Raw genomic sequence first — 14,101 nt, 5'->3', positions numbered from 1 at the left:
GGGAGAGGAGGAGGAGGAGGAGGAGCAGGAGGAGGAGGAGCAGGAGGAGGAGGAGGGCAACCAAGTGTGTTGTTGTGTGAGAGCAGTTGGTTTTAATTTTTTTTTAAAACGGTGACAAAGCCGGAGGAACGTTTAAAAGGCAGGTTAGGAGGAGAGAAGGCAGAAAAACAAGAAACACAAAACGACAATAAATAAACAACATAAAGTCACAGATTCAAAGTAAAACAAACAAACGCTCAAAACGAAGTACATCCTCTTTCATCTGAACGTTTGACTGGGTTCGAACTGACAGCTGCAGTGCATTCTGGGTAAACATCTGTCCCAAAGCTAAGTCGAGTTGTTTTCAGAGAGAAGAGGCTTTAACCTTTGACCTTTGACCTGCTGACTGACGCCTGTAGAGGCTGAGATGGAGCTCATTGCACGGTCTGACCTTCGGGGTGAATTTGCCGGGACGTCCGCTCCTGGGAAGACTTAATATTTTCCACTTCAGACAGCTGAACGAGGATGTATTTACGTTTTAGAGACTTTAAACGTGAGCAGTGACGCTTTAACGGACAAACGAAGGACGCCAGAAAACGACAGGATCAACGCGAGCTCCTCGCCCTCATCGGGTCGGAGTAAAGACAGGAAACGGAATCAAAGTCCTCACCCTGGACGATGCCGAGGCGGTCGGGGTGGCGGGCGCGGAGGGAGCCGAGGGGAGGGAGGCGCCGCTGTGGGAGGCCGAGGAGGAGGAGCGGGTGGGCGAGGCGTTGCGGGAGCCCGGTTTGGAGCGGCGGCCCCGGGAGCGGAAAGCAGCCAGGCCCTGGGACGCCCCCTCGGGGAGGATGAACTTTTCCCGGAGCTCCAGGTTGGTGCGACCTCGAGCTGCAGACAGAGACGGAGACACAAACAGAAAAATGAAAACAGGTTGTCTTTCCACCAGCAGGGGGCGGCAGAGGCAGCGAGCAGCGTGAGGGACAGAGTCGGTGCTTCCTTTGGCTGCAGACATCACAGTCGGTGCGTGTTTCGTTTGAGAGTGCACGTGAGCAGAGCGAGTCAGGAGGAGATTAATCCGATACGCAACGAAAGGCAGTAGGTGAATCAGACACTCAGTCATCGCTCCCTTCAAAATAAAACCAGCTTCCTGACAATCCTGAGAGTCACTGAGTGCTTACAGATCATTTACTTATTTGCTTTACTGTCAAAGATCTTCATGTCTGGTGAGAAAACTTTTAAAGAAGTCCCAAATCATAAATAAATAAACAAATAATAAAGTTTGTGAGGAACTAACAGGAACAGAATGTTTTCATCGTTTCTTCATTCAGAGCAGAAAGACTTAAAATCCTTTGTTTTTAGGACTTAAAGGAAAACAAGGAACCTAAAACATTTTTAAGTGTCTCAGCTGCTTCTAAATTAATTTAAACAGATAAATTAGTCACATCTGGTTGAGTTTATTTGTAAGAACAGACAAGAATGAGTGAAAGCTAACGGGACGATACGTGGGTGTTCCACAGGGAACGAGCCACCTGACAGTCGTAAACACGTTCTGTGACAAATATACGCAGATGTTATATAAAATATGTGGCTTTAGAAAACCACCGGACAGAAAATGTAAATCACCTCATTAGTAGAAAAACGGGACTAATATCATCTTATATCTCTGTTATATGTTTTACCTGAAACTTTTGGTTTATCCAGTGGAATAAAAACACAGATTTAACCAAAGTCCTGAAGAGTAAGAACCAATAAAGCGTTAGAGCAATGACCGGTGTCTCCAGCTCTTTTGTTGCGTATTTGACTAAAGGAGCGCTGGGAGCAAAGCACCTCCTCCGTGCTCCTAACTTTGCAGAGTTTTCTGCAGAGGAGCCTCCCAGTGTGTGTGTGTGTGTGTGTGTGTGTGTGTGTGTGTGTGTGTGGGGGGGTCATGCCCGTTCGGGGGTTTCTTCCTGCGTTCTCAGACAGGAAGGAGTGAAGCAGCCTCAGCAGACAACAAGAAGCCTGGAGAAGCCAGCCGAAAACAAAAACTGAAAGGAATAAAGAAAAACAGCTTCGTTCAGGTAAGTAACCCAGCCAGGTGCACCCTCTACCTGCTTCAGAAGCCGGCGCTGTTAGAAACCCAGGCTGGCCACGCCCAGGTCTTAGGCTCCACCCACTTCCTCTCAGATTCAAACCCAAATTTATTGGTTCTGGACGGAATTCAACCAGAAATGAAGCCTCCTGTCTGAACCCATCAGCAGGAGTTTAGTGCTTCTAAAGTACCGGAGCGAGATTATATCCTGACGCTTTAACGCCTCCCACACCACAGAAGAAGAAGCCAACATCCTCCTGGTTTGTTTACAGCTTCATTAGATGAGTTAGGTGTGAATTATTTAAAGGGATAGTTCAGATGTTTTAAAGCTGCCTGCTGAAGACAGGAGGTGGATTCTGACTGAAGTGATGAGCTAATAGTTATTTAACGGTTATTTACGTGGATTTCTACGGTTACTGGAAAGCATAAACAGCGACAGCAGCAGCTAGCTGTAACACTTCCTGTGCAGACTGTGGCAAAGGTTTTTAAAACAGCATTTTTTTAAAGAATAAAGTTGTTTAAAGACGTCAGCGCTCCACTTTAATAAGACTGAGGTGGTTCAAAGAGATATCTGCTGCAGGTAAGATATTAATTGTTCATAACCTAATTTAATTTAAAGGATCGGATTTACTGATTTAAGTATTTACTGAACATTTTCTCACTCAGAGTTTAAAAGGGTTTCATTTTGGATCAGGTAAAAAAGGAAAAGGTTCCAGATTTTAAGGTGGAATATTTCCTTACATCTTTATTACTTTGAGACTCAACATTTTATTGGTTTGTTACCATGACAACCGGTGGTGTTTTAGGGATCAAACATCAAAATGAACTCTGTGCTAAAAAGCAAACATTTGGTTTTGTTTCATAAATCGTCTGCAGTTATTTCAACAGTTTAGTTTTCTCCACGCTGAGATGTTTCTGACGGGTTGTGATCCGGCAGCACTAAACTCGGCTCATGAAGACAAACAAACGAGCAGCTTCCACAGACCAGGGGCTGACCGAGTCCTGCTGATGATGTGAGGAAAGCAGGAAGCGTGGCCTGCGCACACAGACACACAAACAGCACCAACACACAGATGGAGTAGGGGTGGGACAAGAAACGAGTCAGGGTCACGAGAATCTTTATTTCAATTCATGAAAAAAGAGACTTTAAACATCTCTGATCGAGATTCTCAATCATCCAGATTAAATCAAAGAAACTTTTGATTCTTTAAAACGTTTTTCTACTCATCTGAGGCGATTCTGTCGGTTTGAACCGAGATTAAAACCAAATAATAATAAGAAACCTCAGATGAGAAGAACTAAAATAAATCAACGTAAACAGCTGGGATCTCCACTGACTCCGTGCTTTTAACTTTTTATTAATAATAATTTATATTTCTGTTCTCTGATGCTCACCTCTTTCTGTGACGGCCTGAATTTATTGAATAAAAAGAATTATCTTTAAAGGTTCTCATTGCAAACTGGACTCCAGCTTGTGTGTTTCTGAAAGGCGGGTCCACGCTCAACGTCAACAACGGGTCCGAATCTGACGCCGGACGTCTGCGTTGGTAAACAAATATGGCGGCGTGGATCAAAGTAAAGTAAACAAACGCAGCCGTTAAAGTTTGATGTGCAGATTTGGTTTCTTAATGATTTTATTTGCAACGAGGACCTTTAACGTTTGAACGGATATCGTGACGCGTTGGTTCAGGATTATTTACAGCATCCGTTCCCACCCCTAACGTGGACACACGGAGGACAGCTGTGGTTAAAGATGGAGGCTGACAGCTGGACGGACAGATGGATGGACAGAGTGAAGGACAGACAGGAAGTGTAGATACCTCGGCAGCAGAAATAGCCAGGAGTGACTGTCACTGAGAGACACAAGAGACAATGTGAAATAACTGCATGCTCGTGGTGGGATGAAGAAAGTTTCTCACACACACACACATCCTGTAAGACACACACTAACACACACACGGCTGATCAAAGAGAACATCTGTCACCTCTGCACAGAAACATCAGGAACAAATCAAAGGAGGGGGGACGGGGGGACAGCGGGACAGTCAGGGGGACAAAATGTTAGTCAGGAAATCACAAAATAAAGAGGAGGAGAGGAGGAACCTGGAGGCAAACATCCAAATCAAAACCAAAACTAAAGGAGAAAAGGTGGAGAAAGCCAACCTATACGAGATGAGATGGAGCTACTGGAATCGGAGCGGAGGATCTTAAGTCCCGGATGTTGCACTGAGGAAAGAAAACAGAGAGAGAGGGGGGAGGAAGAGGGAGACAACTGAGGACCATGCATCATGCAAAACTACCGTTTTATTTCAGAAAGAGCGATCCGAGACAGAGGAGAGAGAAGGAAAGACAGGATGGGGTCAAAAGAAGATGGCAGTCAGAGACGACAGCGACGTCAGAGGGAGGAGAGAAGAGCCGCCCGCCCGCTGACACCTGACAGGTGGAATGTGACAAACAGCTGACAGGAAACACAGGTTTGGGATTAAGATGATAACAGAAGGATCCTGAGGGTCAGAGTTGAATGATTCCTGCTGCTTTTGTTATTTCCTGGTTTTAAAGTTCAAAATAATCTCCTGTTTCAGCTCTTCTTCTACAGATTTCACCTTTTTATTCAACGTTTTAGCCCAAGAAAACAAAAATGGCCGTGCATAAAAACAGGCATCAGCCTGAGAAGGCCAAATAATAACCTTCAATTATTAATCAAATTAATAATAATTAATCCATCCCAGTTCTTTTTCTGCCAGAGACCCTCTGAAGGTGTTCTCAGGCTCTAAACCTGGGTCTCCTCCCGTCCTGCAGAGGATCAGGATCTCGTTCTTTAGGTCGTGATCGCAGCTGGAAGACTGAAGATGAAGCAGCAAACTGAGCAGCCATCATGAATTCTAACCTCCTTTCCCTCTCAGAGGTTTACAGAACAAATATCTGACCCAGAATCAGTCGGGTCTGTGTGAGCGGCACTCACCTCTGCACGGATCGTTCTTAACGAGAAACTCGTCGAGCGCCATCCACCCTCCTCCGACTCTCACCATCACCGTGCTGCGCAAAATCCTGACCAGGCGCAGCTGCTGCGAGTCGCCGAACTGAGGAGGTGAGAAACAGCTCAAATGACTCAACCTCACACCTGAAAGAGCCCAAACTGAATCTACTTCATGCAGAAAGGCATGCACCTGCAGGAATAAAGAGCCCGATCGTTCTTTTGACATATCTGGTTTTAAATCACATTCCCAAGCCAAACCAGCCCAGGAGGAATCTCCTGGACGTCTCCCAGCTCATCACCGCCCCACTAATCATCCCTTCAGCCCGTGCTGCTGTCAGTCGCACCATCGGCACCGAACACAAATCACAGCATGAACGGAAGCGGGCGGCGGAAGCTGCTGACACGTTTCCGCAGAGGGCCGCCGCTCCTCGCCTCAAACACGGATTTATTCTGCGAGGGAAACGGGGGAGCGGCTTCCACGCGCCCGACCGCGTCGTCGGCAGACACCTTACCTGGTTTCCGAGGAAGAACTACAAAAAGTCCAGCAGAGGCGGAGCAGACGGACACGAGGAGAAAGAAACAGAGCGAGAATGAAAAACAAAATCATCACAACATCTTCCAGAACTGTCGTGAAGCTGCAGCTCGGGGTTAGTGCTGGGAACAGAAACGTCTTCGTTAGAGGATGATGAAGACGTGCAGCTGGACACAAACACGAGACAAAGACAGGACGAAGACGCAGGTGTCATCGCCCCGAGGAGGAGGATGGAGCGAAGCGGCGAAGGCCCCGATAAACAGAGTTCATGTTTCAGGACGTTAAGTTGTTAGAAGAGACACAAAAAACACAGAAATAAGGTGAAAAACAGCTCCTCACTGCAGGAATCTGTTTTTACTGAAGCCTGACCACAAAAAACAAACTTTATTTATCTGATAAAAACTAAAACTGAGGATTTTTATCCATTTTCTTTTCCTCAGAAATAAAACTAATGATTAAATGCAAATTATTCATCTATAAACTGGATTAGAGACGTTAGTAATTAGGGAGGAAAAGAGGAAAAAAGCTTTAATAAAAGTGGAAAACTTTATTAACTTGAGATAAATCTGTAAAGCAGCAGAAAGCTGATTAACAAACATGTTATATTAATGTTGTGACATAAACAAACAAACAAACATGATGTAAAACACACATGAGGAGTTATTAGAAGGATTATTAAACTTTATTAATCAGAACTAAGTCAAACTGATTCACTGCAGAAACAAACAAGAAAAACTGAGGTTTGGAAGAACAGGATGAGACGTTTTCTGTCTGAGTTTTTATGGATTATATGTGAACCTTTATTAGATAAACTACAAAATAACAACCCAAAATGTTTGAACTCTTCCTTTAAGTTGTTTAGTTTTAATTTGAAGGCAGACAGAGATGGAATAAGAGACATTAAACTCACCCTGTATTTGTTTTCTCCGATCTGCTCCACTTGGAACCTCTTGGCACATTTACACTGAGCCACCTGTCGAGTCACCTGAAGGACGCAGACAAACAATCAGTCCCCGTTTGTTTGTTTGTTTGTTTGTTTGTTTATCCGTGTGTTTGTGTCTCTGCTCCACCTCGTCCTCGATCTTATCGGCGTCAGTGGTCGGCCTGTAGGCGTCCTTGTTGGGGTGAAGAGCTGCGACAAACTCGTAATAATCGATGTAACCGTCGCCGTCTCGGTCAAAGATGTCTGCCACCGCCGACATCTCCAGCTTACTGGTTGGAAATTCTGCTCGGGACGAAATGACAAGTTCGGTTAACGAGGACGAAAAGGAAGAAATATTCAGAAGATTAGCTGTATGAAAACGAGTTTATTTTCTGCTATGTTTAGCGTGTTTCCTCCATCGTTCGGACGGTTTATCTGCTCGTACTCGAAGCCAGGATGCCGTCGATGAACTCCTGCCGGGTGATCTTCCCGTCTTGGTCCTTGTCGATGCGTCGGAAGAAATCCATGACGCGGGACTTCTTGTGGTTCATCCAGCGCATGTACTTCTTCCTCCACACGTCGAAGTCGAAGTTGGCGAACTCCTTCAGCTGCGAACAGATTGAACATTTAACAGATCTGTAATAAACGGCGCAGGAATCAGAGAACGTCCTGTCCTGGAGGCAGCTACCTCCTCCTGCCGGTCCAGAGCGTCGTTGAGCTTCCGTTGGCGGTCGAGCGCCAGCAGCCACACTTGCTGCCATTGAGCGCTGAGCTGAATGAGCCTCGGGTTTCCTCCTGAAACCTGCACCGCGGCCTGAGTCTGCTGCTGCTGTTTGCCTGCAGACGATTCAGAGCAGATCAGAGTCGGCGCTGCAGAGAAACAGCCGCAGGTGAAGACAGAAAACAGACGTACGAGTTCCTCTCCTGTCGGCCTCCGCCGGTTTCCTCTTGTAGGTTTTGGTGACCTTGTCGACGTCCGGCTGCTTCCTGGTCATCTCCTCCATGAACACCTACAGGCCGCAGACGCCACTGTCAGTAAACTAAACCGTGACGTTAAACCCATCAGAGCCGCCCCCCCCGAGCCCACCTGGTGCTCCGTGATGAGGGTCTTCAGCTGCGGGATGTCCTGAGGCAGCGGCTCCGTGTCTCTCTGGACCAGGGTGGTCTCGGCCCACTGTAACCATGACAACAGCTCCTCCAGCAGGTTGGCGTTGTTGAGCACCTCGGTCAGAGCCGTCTCCAGCCGCTGCTCGTGCTGTTTGGCCCACGTCAGCACCTGTAGAATGAAACAGGAAGTTAGAGGGAGTGTGGAAAGCGAGGGGCTGGCTGAGGGAGAGGCCACGCCTCCTGACCTCCTCGAAGCGCGCCCGGATGATGGTGATCCAGTGTTTGATGGTGGTGATGGAGTCAGGGTGACACACGGTCAGGATGCCCTCCCCCATGCCGGCGGCCTTGTTCACGTCGGCCCTCTTCTCCTCCACGGTGCCCATGAAGTCTCGGTGCGTGTGCAGCAGCGCCTGCAGAGTCTCCGCCTCCTCGGGGAGGACGCCGCGGAAACGGAGCGACTGCTCCGCCTCCGACAGCCACTCCAGCAGGACCTGCACCGCCGTACGAAACTCCTCCGCCTGAGGGAGAAGGAAACGAACGGGACTGAAAAACTGGAAACGAGCCGAACAAGATAAAAGGCTAAAACAGTTGATAGTTAGAATAAATACTTTACTACTTTCATACTTTTTAAAATGTTTTTTATCACCTGATTGCTGCAGACTTGGTGCTGTTAACCGTTTGTGTTCCACGTCATTATAATCAGGAGATGCTGTGACTTTAGGTTTTAAAATAAAACTCTCCACAGAAACAAACATTTTCAGCTTATTTCTGCTAAGACTACGTCTGCTAACGCTAACGCTAACGCTACTGCTGTTTAGTTAAAAGCTAACAACTTTCAGTTATCTTTGGCTTTTAGCTAGTTTTTTGTTACTTTTAGCTGTTGTTTTGCTACATTCAGCCTTCAGGAGTCGTTCTCCGGTTCAAGCTTTTCTTGGTTTCTGTCCAGATGATCCCTCACAGCTTCAGGTCAAAGGTCAACCGGTGACTCACAGGGCGTGTTTTTCCACCCGCAGAGGATTTTATATCTGTTGCAGATGGATTTTTAGGCCTGACGTTCTTCATTTCTCCTCCATTTGTGTCGTTAAATTAATCCTCACATCATGATACGGTTCCTTTTTGATGAAAAGCTTTTTGAAACGTTTTATTTTTGGTATTTTAAACAGATTCAAGTAAAGAAACGGAAACAACTCGTGTCCTCCTCGTGCGTGTTGTGAATGACTCTCAGCTACTACCACCTGCAGCTTTAGCCTGATATCTGTAAGAGGAACTGAGGTAGAGTTATTTTTGTGTTAGCTGATCGTGAACAAAGCTTCAGTTGTTCATGCAGTGATGACTGTCTGAGGGTTTCCTCAGATATTTTGCTAACAGACGGTTTGGTAACCCGCGGCGTGCCCTCTGACCTGCTTGAGCGCCTGCTGCAGGCGCGTCTGCTTGCTGACCGACAGAGCGCAGACCGTCTCCCAGCGGTTGCTGAGCTCCTGAAGCTGAACTTTGACCCAGGCTGTGTCGTCGCGGCCGGTCTCCATCAGGTCCCGGGCCGAGCGCTTCAGAGCCTGGACGCTGCCGGTCCTCTTCCCCAGCTCCTTCTGGAAGGCCTGCATGTATGGACCGTAGAGACAGAGACATGGTGAGAGGCTGTCCTGCAGGTCTGAGGGGACAACGCAGCGTCTCCGCTCCAGCCCACCTTATGTGCGTCCATCAGGTTGGACACCAGGTCCATGTCTCCATGAACAGGCTGGTCTTCGGCCAGCTGAGGCTCCACTCGGTACAGCCAGTCCACCAGAGCCTGCAGAGCTTCTGCAAACTGACCTGAGAACAGCAGAGCCTCCTCCAGCTTGTGCTGCCTGAACGGAGGAGAAAATACAAGCTTTGAGTTTTTATTACTCAGATTAAACTTAACCAGCTTCCAGGTTTCAGCCTCCGCACCGCTCCACGCTCTTCCCGCAGACCGTGTCCCACTTGTCCCGAACTTCTCCCACCAGGTGGTCCAGTTTCTGCTGGTCTGCAGGCAGCTGAGCTTTGTCCCTCATGGCCTTCCCGGACCGGACTGTGGTGTCGTAAACAGGCTGCTTCGAGCCCAGAGCTTTCTGAAACTCCTGCAGGGGAGAGAGACGGTGGATTGAAGAGATTCTGAGAGCAACAGATCCACACAACCAGGAGAAGCTCGGAGACGTCCTTTAACAGAACCTGAAGAAGCTGCCTTTTCTGTGAGAATCAGAGCGAAGTTCTGCGGGTTTCCCTCGCTCCTACCTTGTGTTTGGTCAGCTGAACCTTGATCTTGTCCGGCTCGTTGGAGATCTCCAGCTCCGAGTCCAGTTTCTTCTCTGCCTCTTCCAGCCAGTCGGTCAGCTTCCTCCAGGCCTCGTGGAACTGAGAACAGAACCACAACAGAACCATCCTTCATCTTCCAACTGTCTGAGAAAGCAGCCACAGATCGATTCATCGTGTTAAGATTCGGTTCCGGACCTGTTTTGCTCGTTTGCGGGCCTCGTCGAGATGTCGGCCTCGGTCCAGAGACCTCTGGACCAGCTTGTCCCAGCGGGCCTGGACGCTGAGCAGCAGGTTCTTGATCAGAACCACGTCCTGCTTCATGCTGGCGAAGCGGAGCTGCGAGCCTGCCTTCTCCAGAGCCAGAACCTGCTCCCTGTGGGTGTTCACCTCGTTCACAAACACCTGGGCAGGACGCAGGTCGGGAACACACGATGTAAACAGAAATGCTTGTTTTGTGCAGTTTAAATGTTCTGTCTGACGCTCGTCACCTTGTGCTCGTCGATCTGGAACAGGACCGTGTCCAGGATCAGGCTGGGGGGCTGCGCCATGTTCAGGGTCTGCTCGGCCTGCGTCAGCCAGTTGATGGTGTCCTGCAGCGAGGTCTGGAAGCCCGTTGCCAAGGAAACCGCCTCCTCCAGCTTCGCCTGGAGGAAGATCAAGGGTTTAACCAACGAGAAACAAACCAAAAAATAAATAAATATGGCGCTTTGGATCCGTTCTCCCACCCTGCGGTCGTCCATCTTGGCGTTGAGGCTGGCCCACTTGTTCTGCAGCATGGCCAGGTTCTGCTGGGTCTGGGTGGTCCCGGGTCCAGCCTCCTCTCCTCCGCGGGCCAGCAGCATGGACTCCCCCTGGTCCAGCAGGTGATGGTACAGGTCCACTTTCTGGTCCAGCTGGTCCTGCAGCTCCTGCAGACAGAAGGTTTCAGAACCGTGAGGCTCATTAACGTTTCTGTGGGAATAAAAGGTTCTGTTTACAGCGTTTATTATAGTTTAATGCTGAGTTTACAGGAAATCATTCTGCCAGAGATCCAGTCTGGATATTTTATTAATATTTAATATTAATCAACAGTTCACCAGACTTTAGAGTCTCCTTTTTAAGGACTTTTGCTGCTTTTTCCAGTTATTTCCCTGTGGTTGATCATGACTGAATGGTTTGCATGAATTAATGAAGGAAAACGACACATGCAGGTAAAAAAAAAACACTTTAAAGAAAGTCTGTCTCCTTAGATGAGAAACAAACATCATAAAGTAATCTGTAACCTGTGATTTTTTTAGTTTCCTGTTTAGTTTTTGTTACCTTTTATACTTTTAAAATATTCAACTTTCTTTATATTCTGTCCTAAAACAAATGCATTGTGATCTTTAAAATCTACATCAGCAGTACTTCCTTTGGAGCTTTTAACTTTTGCTCAGTTTTAACTTTAATAAATCCGTTTCAGCGTCACAGAAAAGGCTGGTTCTGGCACCATGTGCTGCTGCAGCTGCTCCCTGGCTGTTTCTGGGAGACCTCCTGTCGGTTTGGCTGCAGACAGCTGGCTCTCCGTCCTCCTCAACCATTGCAGGAACTCCTCCAGCTCTCCATGGAAACCTTCAGCCTACAGACACGCAGGAGATGGAGGGTTAAATTATTCTGCCCGGCTGCAGACGGTAACATGCCGGGCGTGTCCTCTGCGGGGCTGACTGGACCTGCTGCAGGGCGTCCTCCAGCAGCTTCTGACGCTCCCGGGTCTTCAGCAGCAGGCTGTCCCAGCTCTGGTTCAGCTGATCCAGCTGGTCTCGCAGGTGGCTGGCCTCGTCGCATGGAGACGACTCCAGCAGCTCCGCCGCGGCGCTGTTCACCGTCTCCACCGTGGCACGATGGGACAGCACGTCGTTACGCAAAACCTGGGAGACCCGGAGGGGAGGAGACGGTCAGATATACAGCGGTGTGGAGGAGGAAACGACTCGGCACAGGCTGCAGACGTACGTGGTGTTTAGCCAGCTCGATCTCGATGGCCTTCGGGTCGGAGCTGACGGGTCGCTGTGTGTCCAGAGTGGTGTGTGTGTGGCTGAGCCAGGCCTGCAGCTCAGAGAGGGCGTGCTGGAACTGACCCAGGGCCAGCAGGGCGGCCTCCAGCTTGTGCTGCGAAGGAAGAACATCATCAGGTTTCAGGTTCTAATGTGTGAAGATTTAAAAACCTTTCCCCGATTCGTTACCTGTCTTTGAGTGATTTTATCTCCCAGGTTGTCCCAGAGGTGTCGGAGCTCGGTCAGCGGCTCCTGGATCATGTCCCGGTCTGTCTGATCCGAGACTTTCTTCAGCAGCAGCTCCCCCTGGTGGCAGAGCTTCTCCATGTCAATCTGCTGCTGGTACACCTCCACCTTGTACTGCTGCTCAGCACAAAGGAAACCAGACAGAAACTCAAGCTTAAAAACGTTTTAAAGCTCTAAATCCAACCCTGATCTCACACATGATGTCTGGAATAGATCGTGTGTTTGCTGCTGACCTTCAGCTCTTCGATCTGCTGTTTGACGGTTCCCAGATCAGTTCCCACAGTCGACATCTCGCACAGTTTGATGACCGCGTTGTCCAGGTAGTCAAACATGGACTGGGAACGACACACAGAGGTTAGCTCACGAGCTCAGAGTCAACATGGAGGAGGTCAGAGGTTCGAACCTGCAGAGCGTCCTGGTACTGGACGGAGGCTGTCATGGCGTCCTCCAGCCGCTCCATCCTGTCCCTCCAGGTTCGGTTCAGACCCTCCCAGGCAGCGTTCATCTGAGAACCAGCAGAGGGACGGTTTAGCTTTTCAGGATTTTATATTTATTTGAACGTGGGCTGATGGTGACGTGCACCACCTCGTCCTCGTTCCTCGTCCTCCTTCTCACCTCGTCTATCGTCTTCTTGACTTCAGGTTTCTCCGTTTCTCCACAGGCAAAGATGAGGTCAGCTCCGAGGGTCCTGACAAACTCCAGCTCCTCCCTGAGGCCGTCCGTCTCTGCCTTGATGGCCTGATAAACACAACGACGTCGATATGCATCAAATGAAATCCCCTCTGCACCTTTTAGCCCCGCCCCTTCCTCCGTACCTCGGCAGCTTCGATCTGCTGCTTGATGAGCGACGGGTCGACTCCCGGGTCCTCCAGCTCCTTCATGATGTCCTGGGAGTCTCTGAGCGTGCTCAGCAGAGCCGCCACGTCGGACCAGAACTTCCCGGCCAGGTCCAAGACGTCGTTCAGCTTGCTCTCCCTGTCCTCGGCCCGCTGCCGGATCTCGTCCCACAGGGAGCGCAGGCGAAGGAGGCGGGTCCGAACGACTGCGGGACGACAGACGTGTTATCGAACTCAAAACAACCTCGTTTTAATGTTTACTGAGATCCACTGGGAATGAAATATGGGTTTTACACAACATTTCCACATAAATCTTCAGATATATTCGGCTTTAAGGTTTTTTGCGCCTCACCCTGAGCTGCGGGGTCGTCGTGGGCCGCTCTGCTGATGAGCTCCTCCCCGCGGGCGCACAGGGCGGAGAAGCTCGGCAGCAGCTTGTCCAGCTCCAGCCCCTGGGCGCGGTGCTCCGCCAGCTGCTCGCGGATCTTCTCCACCTCCGCGGCGACCGGAGGAGGCTGCCGCAGACGCTGCACCGCCCCCTCCAGGGTCTCCAGCAGCGGGTCCATCTTATCGTGAAACTGAGGGACGGAGACGCGAAGGCAGACGTTACGAGGAGGAGGGGCTGAGTTTGACGGCTTGGTGACATTTTGAAAGTGAGAACATACTGAGACATGATGTGGGCGGTCGGCCATCTGTGTCTGCTCTGAAACAGGGACTCCTAAAGCCGTCTAAGCTCCTCCGGCCTCATTCATAGTTTAGTGTTAGATCATCTTCCCCCTCATTTACGCTTCATCTCAATGTCGCACTTTCAGAATGTCACCCAGGTTGTTTAACTAAGACTGAACTAAACTTTATTTAAAACACAGGAGGGGAAAATACACAAAACGGACATTTCAGACAGGATCAGGTCGATTAGCTGCTGAGGGAAGTTATTCACTACGAGTCCAAACAAATCTGATCGAACCACAAAAAAGGACAAGAAGGACTGATCTGGAGTCAGACAGAAGGGTGAGATTTAACTGATTATATCTACTTTTCTTAAAAACATTGTGGTAGAAACGTGACTTTAAATGAGTGGCGGTTTGATGTCTTACCTCCACCAGCTGGGTGATTGCAGTGAAGATGGAGAAAATGATGGTGAGGGGGGGGGG

General features: G+C 49.1%; 1 protein-coding gene across 1 annotated transcript in view; it reads right to left on the bottom strand.

Annotated features, from left to right (window-relative positions):
• Positions 1–14,101, bottom strand: part of macf1a (microtubule actin crosslinking factor 1a) — a gene marked incomplete in the record, with an annotated part of 165,057 nt that overhangs the window by 2,889 nt on the left and 148,067 nt on the right. The window contains 29 exon segments of the mRNA XM_037975753.1: positions 650–867; positions 3,871–3,903; positions 4,214–4,276; positions 5,013–5,130; positions 5,540–5,557; positions 6,470–6,544; positions 6,630–6,784; positions 6,927–7,089; positions 7,170–7,318; positions 7,395–7,491; positions 7,569–7,757; positions 7,834–8,106; positions 8,989–9,183; positions 9,273–9,432; positions 9,515–9,684; positions 9,839–9,958; positions 10,055–10,261; positions 10,348–10,503; positions 10,585–10,767; positions 11,328–11,456; positions 11,548–11,745; positions 11,828–11,983; positions 12,058–12,231; positions 12,348–12,449; positions 12,518–12,619; positions 12,730–12,852; positions 12,930–13,156; positions 13,303–13,528; positions 14,045–14,053. Of these exon segments, the coding sequence (XP_037831681.1) occupies positions 650–867; positions 3,871–3,903; positions 4,214–4,276; positions 5,013–5,130; positions 5,540–5,557; positions 6,470–6,544; positions 6,630–6,784; positions 6,927–7,089; positions 7,170–7,318; positions 7,395–7,491; positions 7,569–7,757; positions 7,834–8,106; positions 8,989–9,183; positions 9,273–9,432; positions 9,515–9,684; positions 9,839–9,958; positions 10,055–10,261; positions 10,348–10,503; positions 10,585–10,767; positions 11,328–11,456; positions 11,548–11,745; positions 11,828–11,983; positions 12,058–12,231; positions 12,348–12,449; positions 12,518–12,619; positions 12,730–12,852; positions 12,930–13,156; positions 13,303–13,528; positions 14,045–14,053 (4,188 nt within the window).

The sequence above is a fragment of the Kryptolebias marmoratus genome, linkage group LG5, assembly GCF_001649575.2.
Source record: "Kryptolebias marmoratus isolate JLee-2015 linkage group LG5, ASM164957v2, whole genome shotgun sequence".
In the NCBI taxonomy this organism is placed as follows: domain Eukaryota; kingdom Metazoa; phylum Chordata; class Actinopteri; order Cyprinodontiformes; family Rivulidae; genus Kryptolebias; species Kryptolebias marmoratus.
This window is presented reverse-complemented; position numbering and strand designations above follow the sequence as displayed.